The sequence below is a fragment of the Cydia fagiglandana genome, chromosome 14 (assembly GCF_963556715.1).
Source record: "Cydia fagiglandana chromosome 14, ilCydFagi1.1, whole genome shotgun sequence".
NCBI lineage: Eukaryota > Metazoa > Arthropoda > Insecta > Lepidoptera > Tortricidae > Cydia > Cydia fagiglandana.
In genome coordinates, this window is record NC_085945.1 from 15,559,847 (window position 1) to 15,581,377 (window position 21,531).

At 36.2% G+C, this 21,531-nt stretch overlaps 2 protein-coding genes across 2 annotated transcripts in view; one reads left to right on the top strand and one right to left on the bottom strand.

Annotated features, from left to right (window-relative positions):
* The window catches only part of LOC134670947 (E3 ubiquitin-protein ligase goliath-like), a 146,576-nt gene extending 130,950 nt beyond the window's left edge, over window positions 1–15,626 (bottom strand). The window contains exon 1 of the mRNA XM_063528781.1: window positions 15,307–15,626. The gene's annotated coding sequence lies outside the window, so the exon portion shown is untranslated. The remainder of the gene's footprint in view (window positions 1–15,306) is intronic.
* A 1,534-nt stretch (window positions 15,627–17,160) lies between these two features.
* Window positions 17,161–21,531, top strand: part of LOC134670937 (protein mini spindles) — a 63,084-nt gene continuing 58,713 nt past the window's right edge. Inside the window, exons 1-2 of the mRNA XM_063528771.1 lie at window positions 17,161–17,346; window positions 18,435–18,683. Coding sequence (XP_063384841.1) covers window positions 18,482–18,683 — 202 coding nt within the window. The 5' untranslated portion in view covers window positions 17,161–17,346; window positions 18,435–18,481. The remainder of the gene's footprint in view (window positions 17,347–18,434; window positions 18,684–21,531) is intronic.

Here is a 21,531-nt window from a genome sequence, read left to right on the forward strand (position 1 = left end):
GGCCTGGACTGTAGTAAGTAGGCTCCATTATTGTCCGATTGCAATTAAATCTGTCAAAAAGATTTCTTAACGAAACTCCGAGGCCAGAATCATAAAACGCCGGCGCCATTTGCCAAAAAAACATTTTATCATAAAGGAAGCATGTTTCTGGAAAAATTAAATTATAAATCGGCATCTTGAAATCCTAAAATGACATTACATAAATCAATACTTTATTATAAACCGATCGGCATTAAACTGGTTCCAGTTCCAGGTCGAACGATATCAAGTCCTTCGAGGTCACTTCCTGTCGGCCATGTTTGTTTATATTCAACCGGAAGTTTCTTAATCTTATGCCAGGCGCGACGGATCGGAAACAATACCTTTGCCCTGTGGTAACATCCTTTGTTCGGCGAATGTATGGCGTTGGCAACGTTACGGTTACTATATTAATATAGTACCGTAAAATCACCGAACTGTAGTTCAAAATCACCCAACTATCCTTCTAAGTCCCTGCGTACAATTTTTTGTACATATTCCAAAATCTATTTTGAACTTTTATTTTGTAACTGGTGATTCTCAAAATACATAGTGGCATCTTAACCTGTCATCGAGTTTTTGAATTGAATGTATGTTTCTTTGCTCTTTTTCATATGAAACAAAAATGTATCTAGAAAATACATAGAAAATATTACTAAGGAACAAATATTTGTGTTCATCACACAAATAAATGCCCTCACCGGGATTCGAACCCAGGACCATCGGCTTTACAGGCAGGGTCACTACCCAACCCACTACTCCCACTAGGCCAGACCGGTCGTCCTCGTCGTCGTCGTTTGTATTCAAGCTAACGTCAATATTTATATCCATTGTAAATAATATTACCTAATATTAAAAATCTTCAAATCTAACTAAATAATAAATAAACGTGATGTAATCAAGTTATTATATAACATTAGCAATATTCACGCCTACTAGTGTTTACGCCGTAACTAAAACGAAAGTGAAATTGTTCGAAAATGAAATCGTACTAACACTCATTTCATAAGCAATAACCAGTTAATAATCAAATACAGCGTATGGTATATTCGTTTATTGCAAATAATCCTACTAGCAAGGATTAAAAAGACCACTACAGTTAGACCAAGACAAGTCTGCAATGATTTTAAGCACACGCAGGGCGTGTCAATTATACGTCATAATGTCATAGAAGTTTGACGTTTAAAATAACACTTGCACTGCGTGTGCTATCAAAATCGTTGCAGACTTTTATTGGTCTAACTCTACTCCCAATCCCATCTTCACATTTATCTCCAAAAAGTTAATTACTTTTTTTTATTAAAAGAACAAGTAAGTAAAATGTTTACACAAACCGATTACGGTCTTTTCATGTCAAAAAAGTTTTTCAAATAAGTAGTTTAAAAATATGGCTGGTAAATACATTATACAAATCGATCGACACTTCATTTATCATCTCAAAATCGGTTCAGTAGTGGAATAAACAGCTCAAGCAAATCCTTAAACATACGTATTACACATACGTACATTCATTAATATACATACATTATTCAGGGAAAAACATCTACATTATCCATTACCCAAAAAGAAAATTGAACATTAACATATCATGTCTCCGCTTAAGCTTATTTCTTTATGTATGCTAAACATAAACATGCGTTTAATTATCTCGGGTCGTTAGGCCCGCATCTGTGTTATGACTTAAGTTATGATCATAGAGTAATATATGTAAAGAGTCGTAGCTCCATACATCAGTTTTCCTACCAAAACGCGCGTTATTTCGTAGTAGACATCTAACGTCAAGTAGTGGAACTATCAGTACCCCTACTGCCAGATGTCAGCAGTGTAGCTACTGACAATGTACAACTTAAACAATTTACAACTAATATTATAAGCAGAAGGGGTTGAAAATAGACTTCCAGTTAATCCGGTTATAATATTAGCTGAAAATTGTTGAGCATTAAGGCCTGTGCACACCGTCTACGTGTGCGTGACGTGCACGTGCGCGTGCGGCGTTGTAGTATACAGATCCTTATGAGAGACACCGCTTGCGTGACGTGTGCGTGTGCAGCTCCAACATTTTAGCGCACGCACACGCGCACGTCACGCACACGCAAGCCGGTGTGGCTCGGCCTTTAGTGTTTTCCTTCGCCGAGACCTCTATTATCAACTAGCAGTAGTAGCAGTACTGATAAATTCCGCTTCATGACGACTACGAAATAACGCGCGTTTTGGTAAGAAAACTGATATATGGTTACCACTCTTTCTTCACTTATATCAAAGAGAATAGATAGTATAGAGGGCTATGCTATTGCCAAAGTAAATTTTGTAGTCACGGTACATTTACTGCCGTCTATCGACACGCGATTAAAACTTAAAATAAAATTGTAAATGTATAAATTAATCAAAATATGTTTACGGATAAATGATTTTTAGTTTTTATTGTTCCATACTGACCCATGTTCTTTCACTGATATGTGTTAAAATTGTTAAATATCAAACGGTGTCGTCAACGCCATCTAGCCGAGAATAGGCCAAAGGTGTGTGCGCCATCTATTCGAGACTGAGTTTTTCTTGATTTCCGAGGCACGTTTTTTTCTTAGACTTTATTTATCTTATACGGAGTTATATAATATCTCTCTGCTTATATTACTCTATGGTTATCAAAATCAAAATATACTTTATTCATGTAGGCTTAGCAACAAGCTCTTATGAATCGTAATTAATCTTAATCTAATTATCAGAGCAATTTATTGAGGTTAATATTATTCCATAATAAAATTGGATTATTATACATGTCAAATTTAACACTAAGAATTTCACAAAAGGATCGTCAAACATTTTAAAAAAAATTGTATAAAAAAATACTAGTCTAGAGTTTCTACAATAAAATCTAAATGTCAAAAAAAGCATAAGTAACAAACAAGTAGATAATATTACATCGGAATATCCATTTCCTCATCAATAATCAAATATACCTAATAAATAAATAATCATTTCGAATAACAATTATTAATCCCACGTTGTATTATCATTCATGTAGTCCTGTGTGGTATAATAAGCTTTGGAAATAAGTTTACGCTTTACATAATTCTTAAATTTATTAATAGATAATTCAGTAATATGGTTTGGAAGTTTATTATAAAATCTTACACAATTACCCATGAATGATTTTTTAATTTTATGGAGCCGAGTGAAGGGCACTGCGAACTTATGTTTATTTCTAGTATTAATATTATGGATTTCACAATTTTTCCTAAAATTTACAATATTTTTATGTACATACAGAATATTCTCATAAATGTATTGACAGTGCACTGTCATTATGTCAATTTCCTTAAATTTATCTCTAAGTGAGTCTCTATGGTTCATTTTGTATATTGCTCGAATAGCCCTCTTCTGCAGAACAAAAATGGTATTTATCTCTGAAGCACCGCCCCACAGTAAAATACCATATGCCATAATGCTATGGAAGTAACTAAAATATACTAATCGAGCTGTTTTCACATCAGTTAACTGACGGATTTTGCTCACTGCAAAAGCTGCAGAGCTCAGTCTATTCGAAAGAGTAGCAATATGGGGACCCCACTGGAGTTTAGAATCTAAAGTTATACCAAGAAAAACTGTACTATCAACTAATTCCAATTCCTCATCCTTCACAATGACACTTGCTTGCACATGCCTTACGTTACTACTAGTGACAAACTTAATACATTTAGTTTTTTTTTCATTTAACATTAAATTATTAACATTGAACCAATTTACTACTTTTGAAATAGCATTGTTTACATCATTGTAAGCTTGTTGCTGTCGTTTGACTTTGAAAATAAGTGAGGTGTCGTCTGCAAACAATACTATATCATGGTGGGTCTTAACAAGGAATGGCAAGTCATTTATGTAGATAAGGAACAGGAAAGGCCCCAATATTGACCCCTGTGGTACACCCATAGAGACCAATGACCCAGGTGATCGCTGTCCATTCACATCGACCCTTTGTATTCTACCATTTAAGTAGGACTTAAGTAAATTCAGTGCCGATCCTCTAACGCCGTAATAATGAAGTTTCCTGATTAATGTTTCATGACAAACACAGTCGAAGGCCTTAGATAAATCACAGAAGACACCTAAAGCATCTCGTGACTCCTCCCAGGCATCGAAAATATGCTTAATTAGCTCAACACCAGCATCGGTTGTTGAGCGACCCCGTGTAAAACCAAACTGCTTATTATGCATCAAATTATTAACGTTAAAATGTCGTACTAATTGAGAAAGAACTAATTTTTCAAAAATCTTGCTAAATGTTGGTAGCACAGATATCGGTCTAAAGTTAGTGGGGTCAGAGCTGCTACCAGATTTAAATAAAGGAATTACTTTACTATGTTTCATTAGATCAGGAAACTCGCCGCAATCAACACTGTTGTTAAATATAACTACCAAGTCAGGCGCTACAATTTCTACTAAGGATTTGACAGCATGGACAGAGACTCCCCAGAGGTCACTAGTTTTTTTGACATTAATTGATTTAAACGCCTTTATTACATCTGAGGTACAAACATGTTCAAAATGAAGGTCTCCACAACACTCTGGAGCGTTATCTTTTAATAATGTAACAGCAGATGAGGGTGATGAATTTAAATCCTTAGTTGTAGATACTGGTACCTCGGTGAAAAATTTTTCAAATTCTGTAGCTACTTCTAAATTAGAATCTATAATTTTGTTATCAATGTTTAGTTTAAGTTCTTTAATTGTGTGTTTCGAACGACCAGTCTCCACATTTATTACTTTCCAGGTTGCTTTAATAATGTCTGAACTACTTTTTATTTTCTGACTTAGATAATTTCGCTTAGCTATATGACAATCTACTTTAAACTTCTTCGAATACGCCTTCACATGTTCTTTAAATTCATCACTCTGATTAAACCGCCGTTCCTCATATAAGGCATACAGTTCACGTCTTCTTTGATGTAAGTCCGCAGTAGCCCACTCACTAAAAACTGATGCACCACTAACTACGACCGATTTTGAGGTGAATATCGCATTATAATGATTCATAAAAGTGTGAAAGAATGAATTATACATACTATTAGGACTCATATCGGAAGACAAAAAGGGTAGCGCCTGAACTAAACTTAGCTTCATTCTTTCCACGCGGTCCTAGGTTACTGGTACAAAAGTTATTTGTTTTCTCATGGTATTTTTCCTAAATGCCTCAAATACCATTAATTGACCTAAGTGGTCAGATTCTAAATTGCTGATAACTTTTTTAGCAATAGGAAAAATATCTGTGAAAATATTATCTATACAGGTTGCACTAGTAGCAGTCACTCTAGTGGGCTCCATAAACATGTGGTTGAGATTACAAGATTTAAAAAGATTCAATAATCTACAAGACATTGTTGAATTTTCCATAATATTTACATTAAAGTCGCCGCATATAAGCAATTTCTTACTAGAAGATGATATTTTACGTAGGGCAGATTCCATTATGTTTTCAAATAATTCAAAATTACTTAATGGCGGCCTATACACACAGACAACAATAAATTGCTCTAATTCAACTGCACTTAGTTCTATAGTCCGTTCAACAGACATGGATACAATGTCCTTACGTTCCTTAAATTTTAACTGACTATTTAATATAATTAATGACCCACCATGTATGGAACTAAGTCTGGTGAACGAACTTCCCGCCTGGTGATTATTAAATTGGGGCATTAATTCATTATTATGTAACCAATGTTCAGTAAGACATAAAATATCAATATTAAAATCATTCAAAAAAAGTTCAATCTGCAAATTTTTTCCTCTAATACATTGAATATTTTGATGCACCAGGTGGATATACTTTCCATGTTTGCAGTATTTTTCATTATATTTATTTAAAACTAAATTGCCAGAGACAGAATCTTTTGTCTTAACAGCTAGTTTAAATCTATTAAATCATTGGTTATGACTGGAACCAATTCCAAGTTCATACTGGGCTGCTCAATAGGTTATGATATAAAAGTTATCCGCAAATGTGTGTCAAGCCGAATTTAGACCGGTGTCGTTCAACTCCACATCCACAGTACGGAAATCATTGACCTGTATAAAGATAAACCATGGCCGTTTTATTGCTCGTTGGCAACCGTTCCGACTAACGCGAATACTTGGAAATTCATAATATGTAGAGAGAATAACAAATAAACATTTCAGGATCGGCACACTTATGAATGTTTTCGTCGGAAGACATCTCTAATTCTTAGTAATAAATGTAATAAGTAATACATTTATTAGTGCCAGTGATTATCTGTCACTTGAAACCGCCGCCATAAAGACGCTATCATTTAGAAACTAAATTATGAAATAACATATGTTTTGACATCTAGATATATCTATGTCTGTTACTAGTTTTCATTGCTAAAAATTGTAATAAGTAAAAAGAAATTAGAGCGCGTACAAGTTTAACATTCAAAACTTCTATTAGGTACGTACTCGGTATTTTATTTATATCTGTGATCTGAGGACTATCACTGGGGAACAGTTTTATAAATAGGCCCTTTTTATAGCAACCGGTCAACTATCCTTACTTTACTACCTATTTACTTACTCCGTTGGCTGAGCGACCCAAAATGAGACAGCGCCACTTTCTCGGTTCTGTGCGACCTCTCGCCAATTCTTGACTCGAAGTTTGCGCAGATCCGCCTCCACCGTGTCGCACCAGCGATATCTGAGGCATCGGATAGGACGTCTTCCTGCTGGACGGCCCAGGTAGGTGCTCTTTCACGTTCCGATCTTCATCCAGTCTCTCAAGGTGACCCAACCAACGGAGTCTGTGAGCATTAGTCTCTCTCATGATAGGTTCAGCCACTAGGAATAACTTTCTAGGATTATAAGGTTAAAGTCAACCCCGATCGCAAAGTGACATAACCGTAGAATTAAAACCTAAGTAATAGGATTCGGTGCACCGGTCGGGTTTCGCTGTGATTCGATTATCTGTCAACGCAAGCATGCACTGCTAGGTATGCGAGAACTGGCTATTAGCACGACAAGTCGTGACGGACTACTTTCTTAACTGCACTTTCTGACTTGCCGGTACAATGTATATCTATACCAGTGGTTCCTAACCTTTCGAGAAAGAACCACTCGATAAAATTTTATTTTTTGCCAGGGACAGGCGTGGCTCACTCCGCGATTTCGTCGCTTTGCTACAGGTAGCTAAAAGTACATCCGTTCGACCCCAATTTTGGGGTTTGCCATAAGCCGCGCGTGGCGCTGTCGCCACCTTGCGGCCAGTGGCGTGCAGTGGAGATAAGACTTAAATCGGGCTCTAGAAGAGTCATTCTTGAAGGAATGTAACGCAAACTATAAAAATCGGCAACTTTTTTTTTGGTCATTTTGTATGGACTGCCTACCCTAGTGCCTACCTTTTTTTGTATGCACTGCACGCCACTGCTTGCGGCCATATCTGTGCTGATCGTGACAGACGCGTTTTGTTAGAGAGTGAGTCTTCTGTACCTAGTACTATTATTTATTCTGTGCTACAGCTTCAAAGATTTCTTTTAGCAACTAAGTTATAAACTTAGACCATCTGGCATATTCGCGGACACTACGCAACTTGATGCAGGATAACTTAGTGGCCACTTTTAAAAGTTGCTAGAAGATAGTAGGAAAGCAACTAAATGGCAATTATAGGTGCTCCTAAATTAAGCAACTAAGAAACTGAGTTCATCTGTCTGCGCGGGCGCGTGGCGTGAGTCATGATGGCCGGGTTGCATATCCGCAGACACTACGTGACTTGATGCACGATATCTTCGTGGCAGCTTTAGGGCGTTTACACCAGACCGCCCGGCTTGGACCTAGCGGGTTGTCCTATTAGGTACCTTAGTGTTTAGTATCCGATCGAAGTTTCAGTTTCGGCAGGATTCGGTAAATTCATAGTCATGTTTCGGCCGAAGGTTTGGTTCGACCTAAAAACTATTGGCCAGGCCGAAACTGTGTTTTCGGTAGTATTTCGGCCTAACGCGAAACTAAGCCAAAACGCTTTATGAAAAAGATAGAGAAACACTGTTTTAGACTTAGTAACACCTTTGTATAATCAAGACGACGAGATTCCGCTTTTGACATTCCTGGAAAATTTTGTTGCTAAGTGGTTGTAAAGGAATGAGGCGGCTCAAACGACCGAATTATTCATACACCAGCTGTACTAATTAGAGAATAATTATAATATTATAATTTACAAGAACTGTTTGTTGGAGGTCAAATGGAGGAATAATTTTGTCGAAGTTGCTAACGTACACTGTGAGAAAAGTACAACAAAAACACACTTAGAATTACAAAAATAAACTTAATCCGGGGACAAGGATAGTTAACTAATAGGAACAAATTGACTTAGGCAATTTCTATTAGTTCTTGCAATTTCTATTATCTGTTTGTTGAAATTATATTTGGGATTACTGAGCTGTTTGTAGAAATAAATAAACTTTACAGAAATAGTGAAACGTCCATAATTATTACTAAAACTTCATTTTTTTCCCCTTTACAGAACTGTTTTTTAATTCCTGGTGATGATTTTTCTCTCAGTGTAATTTCGGCAGGAGAAAAGAACAGCGGAGAGCACATAGTAAGAAAGTAGACAATAAGGTAGAGGTAGGGACACTAAGACAAAACTGTCGTTTCATATAGGACGCAGAGTTCCTAGTATTTACGCGCAAGCGCATACAATTACAAGTGCTGAGTGATAAATGTGCATACGAATTCGGTTTATAATTAAGTAACAGTTTTGTCTCTACTTTTTTCTGTCAACTCTAGAACTTGACTTTCAATCCTGTGATTTAGGTACATGTCATTGATTTGAAATTAAATTGTCCTTTCGTAAACTGCAAGTCATCTTTTCTACTTTGCAGTAAATACATTAAGACAATCGCCAATCTATCCAGCCTCGATAAACGTTCGTGCGACCCCGATGGGTAGAAGGCTGGGCAACAGCTGAGTAAGAAACACTTATAGTTTCGTCAGAAAACAAGTCCTTTTGAATATGTGCTGTAAATAAACAACCGAAGAATAGACATATATCTAGTTCGTTTTTTTTAGCATTAGAAAGAACTCCGCAGAAGCAAGCGTGCAGTTTTTATCAGGCTCGTTAACTGTTAATAATTATTGAATTATCTAATGTAGCATTAGCATGGTCAATACATATAATTTACTTCAAATTGTTACCGCTAAAAGTGCCAGATTTAGAACCATAAGCGAACTTCTGCGAAGTTCTTTCTAATGCTAAAAAAACGGACTATAGTACACGGGACGTCTAGGAGCAAGCGATAAAAGTAGGTTTTGAAACTGATTTCCGTGGTTCCTTTTTGCATGACGCTTTTTTAGGTACAGCACCTCTAGGACTGTACAGTCACCTGCAAAAACATGTTACTCTTTGAAGGCCGCAAAAATATCTGAACACGATCTTATTTGTAGAGCCATAAGAGCGTGTCACATATTTTTGCGGCCTTCGAAGAGTAACATATTATTGCAGGTGACTGTACCTCTGAACAGTTCAAAAGTACAATTATATTTAAAAAAAAAATACTTTTATAATCTGGTCTAAATGTCAGCCAATCTGAATGAATTTCTTTGAAAGGATTTATATCCAACAAAATTTGTCTCTCGGTTCATTTTTTAGGGTATCAGCCAAGCACGCCAAGTGATTAGCAGAGTGCTTCGAGACCAATTAAGCAAATTAAATTTAGTTTAGTACTTAATTGAATACCTACAGACGTGTGCATGCGTTGACGTGCGCATGTGCGTTGTAATATAAAGATCCTTATGGGAGACGGCACACCGCTTACGTGACGTGTGCATACACGGCTTCAACATTTTAGCGCATTTTTTAGAATATTAAGGCAAGAGCACACAAAACTCTCAGAATGCAGTTCACGGCAAGCTTTTGGCTTGTGGTTAGCGTATTGTGAGTGGGTAATAACTAAGTATCAAGAAAAAACCGGGCAAGTGCGAGTCGGACTCGCGCACGAAGGGTTCCGTACCATAATGCAAAAAAAAAAAACAAAAAAAAGCAAAAAAAAAATACGGTCACCCATCCAAGTACTGACTGACCACTCCCGACGTTGCTTAACTTTGGTCAAAAATCACGTTTGTTGTATGGGAGCCCCATTTAAATCTTTATTTTATTCTGTTTTTAGTATTTGTTGTTATAGCGGCAACAGAAATACATCATCTGTGAAAATTTCAACTGTCTAGCTATCACGGTTCGTGAGATACAGCCTGGTGACAGACAGACGGACGGACAGAAAGACAGTGGAGTCTTAGTAATAGGGTCCCGTTTTTACCCTTGGGCTACGGAACCCTAAAAAGCATTTACACTATGGCAGATAAACTGCTAACCTCTGAAGCCTCCTGCGATGCGAGTCAAATGTGAACGAGCCCTTATAGCTTTCATCAAGTGAAGATTAAGTAAGGGTGGGATGCTTTTAAGCACTTTAACATTAAATAATTAAGCATTGGGACTGAACTCGACAAAGTTAAAGAGCATAGCCAACACATAGAGGTCATTTTACGACAAAGTCGAGCCTCATCAATGTACCTACTACCATTATAGACCTATAATACCTGTATTACATAAGAGTAGGTGCAATAATTGTTGTAACCAATGTCATACAGCTCATGAAGCTTCTAGCAATTAAAAAAACACGATACGTGAATCAATTGTTGTTGAAAAAGTTAATTGATTTCACGACAATGGCCAATGGCGATCAGGAAGTGGAAGTGGAATTAGATGCAATTGTATTGGCGCCGTTTTTTTTTCAATTGCTAACCGAAGGCAGTGGGGAGACACTCCTGACTTCGGGTAAACTCGGCTCCGTTCGGCTCAGCATTGCTCCGAGCAATTATTAGGGTTGGCACAACTTGACGTCCTTTGCATGCACGACCACAGATAGGTAATCACTTGAATTTTGACAACCCTAAATAGCCGAAAGCGGTAGTGCCATATATCAGAAAGGGACAGCATGATTCGACCCCGAACCGCTGTCAAACTTCGGTTTTCTATAGTTCGTTTTTTTTAGCATTAGAAAGAACTTGAAAGAAGGTAAGCGATCTTGGCATGTCTTTTAATTGAAAAACGCTTTTTAAAAATCATAAATTATTACTTATGAAAGCAGAAGAATATAAATGATCGTATTAGATTCATAATTGTTACATATTTGCCGTAACTTATTTTTAAAATGTGTTTTTCAATTAAAAGACACATCAAGATTGTTTACCTAATTTCTAATGCTAAAAAAACGAAGTATAGGAAGTGTCCTTTCTGTATGGTATGGTAGTACTATTATGTAGGTATTCTGTGCCGAAGGAGCAGTATAATGGGACGTCGGTTTCAGTGACAACTGTGGGGGAATGGAGACCTCCATTCTCCTCTCCAGACTCTTAACCTGGTCCTTTTTGACGTGACCTTTATAAAAATTTAATATATATATAAAAAAAATATAAAAAAGTAAGTATCATAGCATAGCAAGTGTTGTCAATATCAGTCAATGACCTAACTTCAGGACAGCCATGACACCTGTGTCATGTCATGTCATGTCATGTCATGTCATGTCATATCAATACCAAAGTACCTATGTTTTTTATATGTTGTCTTTTAAACAATATGATATTATTTACATTATGACTTATTATTGACATGTTTAAAGCAAATAAATAATGTTGTGAAAAAATGCACATTAAAATTAGAAACATTATTTACGTACCTATTCATTGTTTCTTATTCTTTTAATAAATCGTGGGGTCAAAGAGGAATGCAAGTACCTACATAATTAATCATCATAATTTTAAAAATAAATATATTTTACGCCATACTATAAACAACCTAACAACCTAATCTTAAAGCTTGAACACAGTAAAACATGGGCACATAAAGTAACAAAAATAAAAATGTTATTGAACATATTTCAAGGAAATTTTTATTGCATTTATTTACTAGACTAATAACCATTTTTACAAATATATACAATTATTAAATTTGCTTTCTATATGCCATACTGCGTGCTTTGCGTCGAATCCGGCTCATTAAGTCTTGCACAGCACTATCAGGATATCTTTTGCAAGCCCATTTCCATTTGTTTTGCAATTCAGCTGCCGATTTAACTTCTCCGCCTCCTTTTTTTAGAATCCCTTTCATAATTGACCAATATTCTTCAATCGGCCTCAGTTCAGGACAATTTGGAGGATTGCACTCTTTAGGTACCACTGCGACATCGTTATGTTTATACCACTCAACTACTGCTTTAGAGTAGTGACAGCTCGCAAGGTCTGGCCAAAATAATGGCTGTGAGCTATGACTGCGTAAAAAGGGCAGTAGACGCTTTTGTAAACATTCTTTTTTGTAGATTTCACCGTTTACTGTGCCTGTTGTTACGAATGAACGACTTCTTTTACCACAACTACAAATAGCTTGCCATAAAATAATTTTTTTTGGAAACTTCGATCTCTTTTTTATCTTGCAATCTTCTGGGGCATCCTTACGATTCTTAGAAGTATAAAATTCTTGCCCCGGTATCTGCTTGAAGTCTGCTTTGATGTACGTTTCATCATCCAATACAACGCATCCAAATTTTGTCAAGTAATTGTCGTACAACTTTCGTGATCTCTGTTTTGCAGACAGATTTTGCTTAGCGTCGCGATTGGGTGCAGCTTGTGCTTTGAACGACTTTAATCCAGCTCTTGACTTAGTTTTCTGTACATATGACTGCGACATTTTGACCTTTTTTGCGACATCACGGGACGATAACTTCGGATTCGCTGTAAAAAGTCGCAAGACATGGGCTTCTTTTTTTTTATCCTTTGCGCCTTGCTTACCTGCACTTCCCGGCTTGCGATCTACTGTCAATCGTTCTCGGAACCTTTTTAAAACTAAACATACGGAAGATTGCGGTAATTTTAAAAGTTTTGCTAATGCCCTATAACTTAAATGAGGATTTTCAGTATGTTTGCGCAAAATAATTTCACGTTTCTTGTGTTCAGAGCTCGCCATCGTGAAAACAAATGATCAAAGTGGAATGCTGTCATAATAGTTTTTATTCAGGATATCAAATAGTTTTTATTTATAATACTAAGAAGTTTCCATATTGTATAAATAAAAATATATAAGCATTTACTTGTGCCCACATTTTACTGTGTTCAAGCTTTATAACAAATTTAAATAAAATAAATTTAATATGAATAAGATTAAAGATAATCCGTCTATGCTAACTTTGCACCAATGTGAACAGAACAAAGTGAATATTCTATTCTATTCTATTCTATTAATATTTACATAAAACATCATCATCATCACCACACTTTATAAATTCAAATGCCATGCAGTTGCAGAGTTAACTTGGTCCGACTCTTATGTGTCTTTCTGTATCTTTAGGTATTTAAAAAAAAGTAAACAAACAATTTATACATTTTCAGGTAGTTATGTTATAACATTTATTGGTTAACTGACCAATTACAAAATCACCTAGATCAGTCACTGAACAACCTACAATACATTATTTAATCATGTAATGTTTTCATCTACCCTCAACTGGCTTAACGAGCCATTTAATTATTAGCCATTGAAATTTAATAGGTTTTTTTAAATATTGCAAAATTGACTAGCAATTAGCACTAGAAATAATCAGAATCACACCTGTAGATGTAGCTCACTAGTTCAGTAAGTTAACCTCGTGCCGCCCACCATACAAAATTATAGCCAAGGAAATTAGAATCTTGTTGTATTTTCGATTGGGGTGAATTTCATTTATTCGTAAAATTTACGAGACAAATGAAATGCTACCTACTCTGTTTTTAATTAAGGTTGACATTCCATTGAAACTGAGTGTGCATCCTAATGTAAATTGGGCGGCACGAGGTTAACTCTCAAATAATAAATGTATGTGCGCATGAGAGGAGGTCTGTGCTCAGCAGTGGGACGTATATAGGCTGAAATGATGATGATGATGATGAATAAATGTATCTATGTTACTATACATCTATTCTGTATGTTATGTCAGACAAACAGGTTCAGCTAGCAACAGTGCAACCTCAACTGGTTTCTCCTATCATACAATCAGCAGTTTCGGTAACATAACACTAGAATCATGAGCTCATTGGTTACTGATTAACGTTTCATGTGTGTGGCGGTTAAACATTGTGGGTTCTAACCTTGGTTCTGCTGTATAGAGAAGAAAAAATCATTAAGCTTACAATAAATTTAAAAGTGGAAAAATTACTGTCTTGTCTGTATTGTCTTAATAGCATTGTTCGCAGACGTTTCTGCTAGTTAAAAATTAGAAAAAATCATTGTCAAAAAAAGTCCTAAAAATTCGGTCATTATAGGTAACACAGACAAGACGAAAATGAAAGTCTTATTAGAATTATACATATTATGATGCTGTATGTAGTTCAGGAAACTTGTTTATAACTACAATTCAATGTACTAGTAGACTGTAAGTAAACTCATAAAGATATTAATAAAAACTAGATAAGTAATTACTTAAATAGTTTTACAATGTATGATTTGATAAGAAAAGCTGTGACAAACATTTAACAGGTATTTTTATTTTTTAGTTTTAATTATTTTAATTTTAGTTAGTTTTATATTCATGTTATAACACTTATTATAATTATAATAAATAGTTATTTGTAACAGCTGGTAAGCTGCAATAGGAATTTTCCAAGTCTTTGCAATGTTTAAATAACATTTAAAGTTTTATGTCCTGGAGAAAAAAGATATACCTATAGCAAGTTAGATGATGAGATTGATGAGCAAGAAAGTTGTAGTAAAAAGATGTTGGTGTTATTTGATACCAGACAGACAACAAAGGCTTATAATTACATATTTTAATGTGTTGACTTATAATTATAAAATGTTTACTTCCAGCTGACATAATATTAATTTGTTGACTTTTAACTGGTATTTTATAATTCTTTTTTTATTTGAGTCACAATAATACTTGAATGTGGCTTGCCACATCAACAGCTAAATGCCTAGGATAGAGACATCATTATAATCAGTAGGTACCTACTAAAATTTCGGCAACGTAACTTTTAATCGATTTGGATGAACGTTACATTTTCAAAATTAAAGGGTAGTCAAATTGTTTTTGTTTATTGCCTCTTGTATAGTGGTCAGATTGAAGTAAGTTATAAGAATAGTAACGAATATGAACTGTTTTCTCAACGAACTCTCGCTTTGGTATAGGAGACCGAAATCCGGGCGGGGTTTACGATCTACAGGTTTCTTTGTGTATACAAAGAAATATATATATAAGAATACATAAAAGAACATGTACTTACAATGTGTATCATACTATGCTTTAACAGCAGTCACAATTCCGTTTCTCGTTTTATAGTTCAAAGCAATAGTTACGCCTCGACACAAAATAAAAACACAAACATAAGCCGTTGTTTTTAGTCTATTTCACTTTTGTGTTGTTTATTTTTTGACTTAAGTCATCATAGCCACTCACAGATATGTGAAATATTAAGAAATCATACAGGTAAACCCAAATCTTTACTATCGTTGTTACAAGAACTGCGAACGCACGGTATTCACAAAACAGCGATATACGTCTCGCTCGCCGCTGTTCTCAAACAAAACTGACTGAATGAACAATATTTTGCAAATTGTTGATTATTCGAACCGGCATAGAACGAATGAAAGAAATGGAACTAAACCATTCGTTCTCTTTGTTCCAACCAATGACATACATTTATTTATTGACAGCAGGATAGCTATATACTATTTCATTGCTTTCAAAAGAGACAAAAGATATGAATTTGTATATAAAGTAGGACAACGAATGAATGATTAATTCGTAGTGATACCTCTGTATTCTTAAAATTTCCCTGTTACGTTTAAGTTTTTTAATAAACATTACGTATACAATTTGTATATCCAATATTGTAAGGATCATTATTTATTAATAGCTTATATTTTGATCATTCTTACTTTTGGTTATGATTAATTTATAAAAGAGTATCAATTGACTCATACTTGTCACTGGTTCCCGCCATGTTGAATTATTATAAAAGGTGGGTACCTCAGTGACAAGTGGCCAGTTCGAGTACGGACAAGTTAGAGTGAAGACGTCTTGAATAATTTATTGTAAATTGATTGTTATTATGTTTGTAACAAATGAATGAAGTTAAAATATTGGTATAAGTAATAGTTTTCATCATCAACCCGGTAATAGTCCAACAACATGGGCAATAAATATAGATTTGAATATGACAACGTAATTATTTATTGAAAATTTACCGAGCAGCAAATAATGTGTTACAAACATTACGAGACATAACTAACATGACATGACATTACGAGATACGAGCTTTTTATAATAACTGCCAACAAGCTTGACAGTTACTTAAAAGAGCTCGTATCTCGTTATTTGTGTGTTGCTTTACATTACAGGATGAATTATTTTGCATATTTAATATTTTCATTGTATTTCTAAGCAAAATTCATCTCAATACTTCTTAGGTAATATGCTAACCACCGTTAAAATTTATTTGCCCGTATTGGATTTCCACACTGTATAACAATGAGTACGTCTAACGTCTGACGTGTAGTGCCCCACTCGCATAGTGGTATTGACCGCCGGCATCATGGGGAGGACAAATATAAAAATACGAATAGGTCAAATAGCTTTATTCAGTAATGAAGGGCACGTAATTTTTGTTCACAACTAATATAGCACAGCACAGTTACTGGTTTTTATTGCTTAAAATCATTTAAAGCTCTCAATATTTTTTACTTTATTTTCTTGAGTATTTTTGTAAATTCTATTTGTTAAACATTTTTACAACATACAGTAATGAATGTATGAGTTAATTATCAAGAAACACCTTTTTCCTAACAGTGGGGTAAAATCATTCTGCTAGTAACATTATCATTATAATTGTCTATGATTCTTGTCTATGAATTGACAACGCTTAATGTTGCCAGACTTGAAAAAAAATATTCTATGATTATTCTTTATACTTTTGATTTGGTAAGAAACAACAAAATATTATCGTATTCGTGATTAAAATTTGAAATCAAGAAATTATTTTGTGAACTATTCATTTCCCTTGGTTAACAATGTTCAATATTCTTCATTATTTGGATATTTTTATTCGATAATTTTTAAATTATTCCTGGCAACACTATTCGATCTTCCGTCCATTTTCATTTGCAAATTCTAAAAAACGACGACGGAATACAAAAAATCTCGCCTTTTTGTCGGTTACAAATATATCTTGTACTAGATAATGTAAGTGATTTACGGTTTATGCAGTCAAAGTTTCATTTTTACTGAATGTGAAATAGAACTCCGCCAGGACAGCTGTTTAACGGTATGTTTCTTGACATTTGACGAATTTTGTTTGTATCAAAAAGAAAGTGACCGTTGTCTAGCGTCCGCAGTGGTTGTAGATGTGATCCAGTTTCACACCTCGCTTTATTATGGACACGGCTATAAATGAACCGGCTCGCAATTAACCATTAGTTCCGCCACATCGGTTAGGTGGCCATTTCTTGAATTCAGTATTCGAAAGGAGTTGCCGTTGTTTCGCCGTTTCACGTTGAGTTTAGCGGTAAGCAGTCGATAAAATGTACAATATCTCGCCGCCTACACGCGCTGTTTGTTTAGAAAGTGGGAGATATTTAGTGACAATACCAATTTTTAATTAGGCAAATTAACATAAATATCTTTTGTTATTGCGTGACTCAAGTATTCATAAGTCAAAAACATCTGCAGAACTGAGAAACTGTGCCGAATATGTGTCCCAAAGTTATTTAATTGGGTTTGTATTTAATCCTCCTTGACCTTCAGAGGAAACTCACTCCACTGCACTTAAAAGGTCATTTAATTGCACATAACTGCATATGCAGCAAGTACCTACCATATTTGGTATTACATATTTAACACAACATTGTGTTCAGGGTCTTCTTGATGCTCTAGTAATGAAATGTTTACAAACACAACGCTTTAATACTTATTTTATTCTTAAATGAACAAAAACACAACATAATTCATTTATAATCAGTTTGTATATTTCTTTCTCAATTGTGTTAGAATGTGTGTCAGAATCTGAATGTACCAGTATAACTAAAAATCAAAATATCTCATAGCATTCACAATATTTCTTTGATATTATAGAATAGTATTTAGGTAAGGATAATTATTGATCAGATCAGCTAAATTAAATGTAAAAATATGCATAAACAACTGTGATAACTAAATTGAATACTGGTTAATTTGTATGAAAAATATACCAGTATTCATTCCCTTGTTTTAATTGACGATATGAAAGGACTAGGTCTAGTCCTTTCATATTGTCAACTATATTGTCGAACTATCATCGTCATATTAGATGATTCTATGTGAAAGAGACAAAATAATAGAATTTTTCTTTTATTAATTTTCCCATTTTGTTGCCAGATCAAAAATAACAAGACAGTATATGAAACTAAACATTTGACCACAAGATGGAGGACGAGAATGAATACAAGAAGCTACCGACAGACGAGAAATGTGTCCACAAGCTCTGGAAAGCCCGTGTTGCGGGCTACGAGGAGGCCATCAAACTCTTCAACCAGATTGACGATGAAAAGAGCCCGGAATGGAACAAGTATTTGGGGCTCATCAAGAAATTTGTGACGGATAGCAATGCTGTCGCCCAAGAGAGAGGTATGCCCTAAAGTTTAACCCCTTTATAACTATACTATTTGAACTATATTTAAATGTGATGTAGTGGTGTAGGTAATACTTCACTACTACATCATTATTACTATTAGATCTCATTACGGGGGTGACATCGTCAGTGGCGTAGCTAGAGGGTATGGCGCCCGGGGCAGGCACCAAATTTGCGCTAACGAAAGGGTCACTTTGTTACTTCTTAAAGTTTACTTATAACTTAGACAAACACAGGTATATGTGTTTATAACACCAGGGGTGTTATATTAAGTACATGCGCGTTACCGACAATTTTAAAACTTATACACTTCTTTTTGGAGGTCACCATAGCCTGTAGCTTCTCGAGAAAAGGGAACTTAAGGCCTGCGCAAACCGGCGGAGCGCAGCGCAAATCACTTTAAAGTTATCAATGTATTTTCTTCCCTGTTTCATTTACCTTCAGGTATAAATTTAAATGCTCTGAGACCGACCTCGGACCATCACGGAGGATTCTTACTCCGCGGCATCGAGGAGCACGTTAGGGGATACCGCGGCGGTAGGCCGGGGCATTGCGCGGCATCCCCCGGCATGCGCCGAGGCCTCCCGGTCCCGAGTGAGCCGGAGTAGCGCCGGGACGACGGGGTAGAACTCGTGCACACTAGTTACTAATCCCTTGTGAAAGAGTACACGCGGCGGCATGCCGCGGCATCCCCCGGCCTGCGCCGAAGTGCTCCCTGGTGCGCCGGCCGCCAGCGCTCGTGCTGGCGGGCGCTCGCGGTATCGCGGGGAATTTAAGACGAAACAAGAGCTGAGTTTTAAATATTTTAGGTAAATATACCCGTCTCGCTAACGGAAGCGGCACCTAAAAGTAGTGCGATAAGGACAAGGCGAAAAATCCTGCGTAAAAATCTCAAAAATCGAGGTTTCGTACTCCTCTGTTTCCTCCTCCAAAACTTAACCAATCGTAACCAAATTTGGAAATCTAAATGAATATGAAATTATCTGTGTCGGACCGTTTTGCTTTTTTGGCTAATTGATATCAGTTTTGAATGCCACGCCTCTCATTGCGGCATAGTCAATTAGGCCATTTTGGCCTTTTTTGAAGGGCTCTAGCGCCTTAAAAAACAAAAATATCAAAAAAAGCAAAACGGTCCGACACAGATATTGACAATATTAATCTGTGTTGAAAAAATCATTGCTCTAGCTTCAAAAACCACGGAGGAAAACGAGGAGTACGTTTGTATGGAGAAATGACCACTCCTGTTGGCTCTTAACTCGCCGGTGTGCGCCGTACCCAAAGGGTAAAACGGGACCCTATTACTAAGACTTCGCTGTCCGTCCGTCCGTCCGTCCGTCCGTCCGTCCGTCCGTCTGTCACCAGGCTGTATCTCACGAACCGTGATAGACAGGTGAAATTTTCACAGATTATGTATTTCTGTTGCCGCTATAACAACAAATACTAAAAACAGAATAAAATAAAGATTTAAAAGAGGGCTCCCATACAACAAACGTGATTTTTGACCAAAGTTAGGCAACGTCGGGAGTGGTCAGTACTTGGATGGGTAACCGTTTTTTTTTTTTTTTGCATTGTGGTACGGAACCCTTCGTGCGCGAGTCCGACTCGCACTTGCCCGGTTTTTATTTATTGTGTGAATGTGGTACCTTTTGGTTGAAAATGATACACCTTATAAGTTAAGACTTAAGAGTGTGCTGTCATTACTTGTTAACCCAATAATTCAAGAATATGTTAATCTCGACCTTGCCTGGTTATAATGTCAGGTGAAGGATGGAGTTTCACTTGTGTTAATTAGAACAAGGCGCTAATTAGCACTGTATCAGTTAATTTTTATTAAATTGGGTCAAGTGGTACTTTTTAGGGTTCCATACCATACCCAAAGGGTAAAAACGGGAGCCAATTTTTAAGACTCCGCTGTCCGTTCGTTTTCACAGATGATGTATTTCTGCTGCTGCTATAACAATGAATACTAAAAACAAAATAAAATAAATATTTATGTGGAGCTCCTATACAACAAACGTGATTTTTTTTCGTAATGGTACAGAACCCTACATGCGCGAGTCGGACTTGCACTTGGCCGGCTTTTGAATTCCAAATTTATTTGGTTTTATGCGATAAACGCAGAGTTGAACGCATGCGATCAACGGAATGTAGGAATCTAATAACACTAAGTTTATTGTTTTACACGGTAAACGCAGCGGTAAGCGCAAATCATTGTAATTTTTTATACATTCCATTTCCATTAACGCATGCGTTTATGACATAAAACAACCGCGCGCTATACCGTCGCCCATGACACCTGAGGGCCTACCGCGAACCACGTTCGACGTCTTGCCTCTCTGTCGCACTTGTAAATACGTACGTAAGTGTGACAGGGAGGCAACACGTCGAACGTGGTTCGCGGTAGGCCCTCTGCAATGCAACATCAAAGCAGAGGAGTTGCAACCTACGTTTTCGACAACACATTCACTGCCAACGTTTTCGTAGTACGCTCGTAGCCGATCCCAGCATTTTCCCGCTTTGTAGAGGAAAGCTACTACGAACAGAGAACCCACCAAGCGGGTTCCTGGCACTCGAATGTGTCAAGATGGGTGGGTGTACGCTCTTTTCTTCAGGATTTAAAAGTCGTATTATTATCACAGAATAAAGAATAGTACTAGGTACAGAAGGTTCACTCTCTAACAAATCGCGTCTATTACGACAGATATGACCGCTAGGTGGCGCAGGTCCGTTCCGTAGTGATGCACGGCAACTACCATGGCTATAGTTCGTTTTTTTTAGCATTAGAAATTAGGTAAACAATCTTGATGTGTCTATTAATTGAAAAACACATTTTAAAAATACGTT